The 5,866-nt window shown below is 32.4% G+C and overlaps 1 protein-coding gene across 2 annotated transcripts; it reads right to left on the bottom strand.

The window, feature by feature from the left end:
• Positions 1-362: 362 nt before the first annotated feature.
• Positions 363-2,524, bottom strand: LOC108691074 (fidgetin-like protein 1). Of its 2 annotated transcripts, XM_018198710.1 has the most exons (3): positions 2,317-2,524; positions 1,695-2,118; positions 363-1,511 (listed from the first exon to the last, which is right to left on the bottom strand). In XM_018198710.1, the coding sequence occupies exons 1-3, from the start codon at positions 2,502-2,504 to the stop codon at positions 363-365; spliced, it is 1,761 nt and encodes a 586-aa protein (XP_018054199.1). In that variant the 5' UTR covers positions 2,505-2,524. The 2 variants fall into 2 exon arrangements, with proteins under 2 accessions (XP_018054199.1, XP_018054198.1); XM_018198709.1 differs by having other exon boundaries at positions 363-2,118.
• Between the last annotated feature and the right edge of the window lie 3,342 nt (positions 2,525-5,866).

The following is a 5,866-nucleotide window of genomic DNA, read 5'->3' as shown; positions in this document are numbered from 1 at the left end:
AAATATACCGCTTTTAAAATTATACAATAATATACAGAATTTTATAATAGTAACTTTGAATACGAATGATTGAATTTGCTGTAAATCAATTGCAGATTAATTACAAGGCAGATCGTTTACTTTGACAAATATTTAATTAATAACTAATATTTTAATCATGATGTAATAATTAGGAACGAATTAGAATTCTTACTAAAAAGAGAATTTATTTTTATACAAAATAATATATTTATTAAAAAACTTGAAGTTACAAAAATAACACGAGAGAATTTCTTTTCAGTAATTTATAATTTATAATTTATTATTATTTATAACATATCATTAAGATAAAAAATATAATTAAGTTATTTGCACATATTACATCAGGTTTTATAATTCTGAGCAGTGCCAGAACCATAAATACGATCCCATTCGATGTAAATCTTTAAATCCGACTGAGACACACTAGGTCGCACGTTAATTAACGCCTGTTCAAAATCACTATTTGTTATGTGTCTTACTTCCTCCATTTTTATATCTTCAAGTTGACTGAAGGGAATGCTCCGGATCGGTTCCATACTTGCTTCCTTACAGAGATTAGTCATATCGGCGCCGGAATATCCTGCCGATTTCTCCGCGATTTTCATGATAGCTTCTTCATTAAGATCGTAATTCACCGACATCAATAAATTATTTATTATCTGCTTGCGCGCTTCAAGTTCCGGCAGAGGAACATACAATCTCTTGACGAGACGTCTTCTTGCCGCCTCATCCAGCTCTTGCGGTCGATTGGTTGCACCAACGATTAAAATACGATCTTCCTCAGATGTTGCCGCACCGTCTAGCTGCACCAGGAATTCCGTCTTCAGCCTTCTGGAGGACTCGTGCTCTGTCTCCGAACGCTGTGTCAATAATGAATCGATCTCGTCAATGAAGATGACGGACGGCTGATGAACCTTGGCCACTGCGAATAACGCGCGTACCATCTTCTCGCCGTCGCCAATCCATTTGGAAGTCAGAGAGCTCGCTGAAATTGAAAAAAATGTAGACTTGCTCTGCGAAGCTATGCATTTGCCAATAAGAGTCTTTCCTGTTCCAGGTGGGCCGAACAGCAAAATCCCCTTGGGCGGACGACGGAGACCCGTGAAAATATCTGGTCTCAACATGGGGAACACTATTACCTCCTTGATGATTTTTTTTATGTATTCGAGTCCTGCGATGTCGTCCCACGTTATCGTTTTACCTGAATCCATGATCTCATTTTTGATCAATTCGATCATATTTGGATCAATGTTCTTCAGCCTTTCATCCTCTACTTCTTCGTTCGCTTGTGACGTATTGTAACTTTGCGCCGACTCTTCCTTATCGCGTTTGAAAGGACAGATGAATTGAGAATTAGCCGCCCCTCGACCGCCCAAAGTCTTCTTTGGCATAGACTTGTTCTTCTTCATCTCTTGGATATACAATTCATCCCTGGCACTCCTAAAGGAGTCAAAATCGATTTTTTGCATACTGGCGCTTTCACTGATAGTCTGTGGAGGAGCAGTTGGTTTTAATTGTAGCACATGAGGATTTATTGGTCTGTACGAGCTTTTATCATTCATATTATTATTGCTTAACTTAGGAGGCACTTTTTGCACAAATCTGTCCAAATTCTGATAAGAAGATTGACCATTTGTTTGTACTCTGGGAACATTCTGTTTGACGGAACTTACATGTTTATTAAAATTTTTAGGAATGTTTGTGAAATACGTAGATGTATTTTGTTCACTGCGTGTGTTATTAGACTTCAATGAAAGTTTTTGACTTGAATTCTGATTAGAATGTGAGATTTTTCTACTTCTTTCTATGTCTTTCTTTTTTGAGTTATTCATTAGTTTCTCTATATCCCTATCACTGTAAGATCTTTCTTTACAAGGTAGAATATTGAGCTTCTGACAAGTCAAAGGTTTTATAAAATTCAATGTAGCGTCCACATCTTCTAATTCTGACTTCCACTTCAATGGATCATTTTTTGTATCCAATAGTTGAGATTTAATCTGTTTCCAGTAATTGTTTACTCCGTTCTTATCCTTTATCAGGCTGTGATAATCTTGAAGACCCTTTCGAAGCAGCACAGCTGCCATATCTTCTGAATTACTATACAATAATAAGAAGACAAAAATGTATAATAAATTTAATATAATAAAAAACTATAGATGTATGAATATTTTATTAATATATTAAGTGTAGTAAAAAGAAATCCATTATTTTTCCATTCAATTTCATGCAAAAATCATGGATTTCTTTTTACTAACTACTACCTAATATTAATATTTTAATGAATATTTTACTTACGACAACTTTGTTGTCATATACTTCACAGCAAGAGACTTGCGTTCAATATCTGCGACATCGAAACAATCCTTGTCTTTTTTTGAAAATATCAGAGAATGATAAGCAGCTAAAACATTATTTTTCTCGTCTTTCGAATTTGATGGAGTACACTGTGCATTTGCACTGATAGAATTTATATGCTTATTCATACTTGATGTACATCGATTCAAAATTGAAGCTGAGGAGAATTAAATTGAATAATTATCAAGATATAGTAATGCATCTAAAGATAGTTTTCAGAAATTATCGTGATGAAACATCACCATGTCTCAACAAGTTCAGTAGTTTGGCTAAGATTGAATATCTCTACATATGTCACTAGAACACCTATTGCAGCAAATATTGCGTACAGAGAGTACACTCCCGAGGGCAGTTTGACGAGTGTCAAGTGAGTCGTATCGCTACTGTGGTTGGCTGTTATTGTGGTTAACTGAAGATGACTACGAATAACTTGCAAAGATTCAAAAATGCCGATATAATTTCGTTCAATTTCTATATGCGATCAATTTGTGTATACGAAAAACAACCTGGTTTTTCATTTCATTTATCCGTAAATAAATACATTGTCGTGATACGTTTAATATCTAACTTAGAACACAATAAGCCTGAAAGTAACATGCCCTTTAATTTTCGTCTATTAGCGCCTCTACAAAATATGGACATGAATTATGCACGAATATTTCTGATGGTAACATGACTAATTGTAAGACTTGATATCCATGCCTTATATTTTCTAAGACTATGTATGTATAAGCTGATTACTGAACATCGATATTTTTTGTCTACGATAACGAACGATCGAGGTACCCAAAGAGAAATGAGCTTCCCTCCCGTAACGGTTGTTTATATACCTTATTGGAAAGCTAGCGATCACCAATGAGCGTTCAGATAACATGAGCGCAGTGAAATACCGTGCCCATTGGTCGGTATGCAAGTGGTGGGGATAAAGGCTTGCGGGATAGTATAAATTAATAGGGGGACTTTCGTTTCGCGTATTTGCATTGCAACATTTCATCGATTGCGGAACATTAGGTTGCGCGGAGTAACGCAATCTTGGTTTCGTATAATTCTTTTATCAATACGGAATTATTTAATTCCTATTGAAAAACGAAATAAAATTAGATTAGTTAATTAATGGAAAATGGCTCGAAAGGATTGTCGGAATTTGCCGAGGTATTTATTATTGTATATTCAAATTATTAATATTTTTTGCTTTAAGAACTCTTGATGCTCTCGAACGGTTTTTTAATATCTTATATGTTCTAAAAAATATTATATTTCATGTTATGTTCTTAATAATTTGTATGTTACGTGCGCGTGAAATTGGCATTTTTTATTTCCCATTATATTTAAACATCACGTAATATAGATTTGACACTATAGCATATATACAATACTTATATACATACATTGATAATTTGACCGAATGTGTATTTCGCAATACTCATTTGACCGAAAAATCAAGAGTAATGCGTCGCTTTTGATGCGTGAAGTTTACACGCGAAAAACGCGCGGAACTGTTTCGCTATCTTGATCACATTTTATCTATTTGCAAACCACGGCAGACACGGAACGAACGACGCGACAGACCAGCGATTCCGGAACGAACGACACTTTTCAATTAGTAAAGAAACTTGTATTAGTTTTATACTTTCCATTGGAACATTCAATTGATACAAACATCAATTTGGCTCTTGTATGTTAGATTTTAACAATTCATTAAAATGCATATCTCGTAATACTTGTAGTGTATTATGCTGACCAAAAGTATCGCGCGAATAATTGGAAAAGCAATGATGACATTACGAGTCGCGAGAATCTAATTATAATATTAATGTGTCTATTCTACTATAATCTAAAGTTCGCGTGTAGTATTTGTAGCTAAAAAGTGCATAAATGTGAAATTAAGATCACGACGTAGTGTCGCGGAGTGTCGCGTCGTTGCGTCACCGCGCTGTCAGCGGCGCGGCGATGCGGCGTCACTTTTAGCACTTGAAGTTAACCGCGTACGAGACGAAACACTTCATCATGATGCTATCTTAATTTACATTTCGTTTGCAGATCGCTGCGGGAGTAGAACAGCTAAATGATTGCGGATCAAGTAGCGTCATTTTAATAGGTAAACTTGCATCTAACTTATTCTCTTTACTTTATATTCATTTCCTACAATTTAAATATCGCATAATATTGACATTGATAATTCGGTTGAATGCGTATTGTACAAAATATTTATTCGGTTGATATATCGCTATTGATATGAAATTGACCGCGCGAAGATATATGTGATATGTTATATTCTTGTTTTAAATGTAATAATTGTGAAATATCGCGTATATCGAATGTACCGTAATTTCGTATGTTCTGATCTTTTTCACCATCGCAATACGATTAAATACGTGTTCTGATTAATTCGAAGCTATTGTATAAAGTACGATAAAACCGATTGTTATTCTAATGATTAATTATAAAACCACTTAATTAGTAACTAATAATTTATTTGTTTTTCTAAAATAGATGTTACAGCATGAAGAAATAATAATAAATGAAAGAACAAAAGAAATAGAAGCCGGAGCAATAATCAAAGATGATGGATCGAAAAGTAATCATTTCACCATTTTATTATTTGCTATTGCAATGGAAATAATTATTTATATGTCTAGTGTAATACAATATTTTAAATTTATGTAATATAATTGAATACTGTATGTAATATACTATCTAATAAACAAAATATTTATATTATATTTTAAGATCTTGAAATATTTAGCAAAATATTTGTAATTAAATATGAACAAATATGTATAAAATATTTTAAAATATTATAGATATTTATAATTCATATAAGATTCACTTTTTATTAAATTTTGTATAAATTAAAATCACATATGTATAAGATTATTTCCATATATAAATTTAATTAAAATTATTCTTTGATATATTTATTTTAGACATTATTTTTATTTTAATATATTTGTCTTACAGATTATTATTGCACTATACTCCAATATTACATATCGTGCAAGTGTAACCTGACAGATTTGATAACTTGTGAGGAAGTAAAGAAAAAAAATTGATAATTTAAGAGAAGGAGTAGGCTTAAGAGATGCATCGCACGCCGAGCAATTTTGCGGTAAGGATTATTGCTTACTTGCTTTAAATTAGCCTCTTTTTTCTGTTTATTCGGATTATTTGAATTCAATGATTTAAAAATAATAATTAGAAAAAAATTAATCTGAAACAATAAAAAAGTTTATTTTTGTAAAGATATTATTTTAATAATATACAATTATTTTAATAAATAATTGATAATTAATTGAAAAGTGATGGAAAAATTCTATGTGTGTATAAAAAGTATCTTTTAAATCATTAAATATTTTGAGCGTTATTTTAATTTGTAGTTTGATTATATGTTACAGACTCATTGTAACTACATGGCTGATAACTCCATTCTTGCGCATCGATCGGTGAGTGATAAAACACTTTATGAATGAAGTAATGAATTTGTGAAAAT

The sequence above is a fragment of the Atta colombica genome, unplaced genomic scaffold (genome assembly GCF_001594045.1).
Source record: "Atta colombica isolate Treedump-2 unplaced genomic scaffold, Acol1.0 scaffold383, whole genome shotgun sequence".
Lineage (NCBI taxonomy): Eukaryota > Metazoa > Arthropoda > Insecta > Hymenoptera > Formicidae > Atta > Atta colombica.
Note: the sequence above shows the minus strand (reverse complement) of the source record. Positions and strands in the feature narration are given on the sequence as shown.

Excerpts from the sequence above, each read along its gene's own strand:
- LOC108691074 (XM_018198709.1), bottom strand. The coding sequence starts at position 2,504 with ATGAATAAGCATATAAATTCTATCAGTGCAAATGCACAGTGTACTCCA. Across the intron at positions 2,119-2,316 it reads TATATGACAACAAAGTTGTC|TAATTCAGAAGATATGGCAG; the intron begins GTAAGTAAAATA and ends ATTATTGTATAG.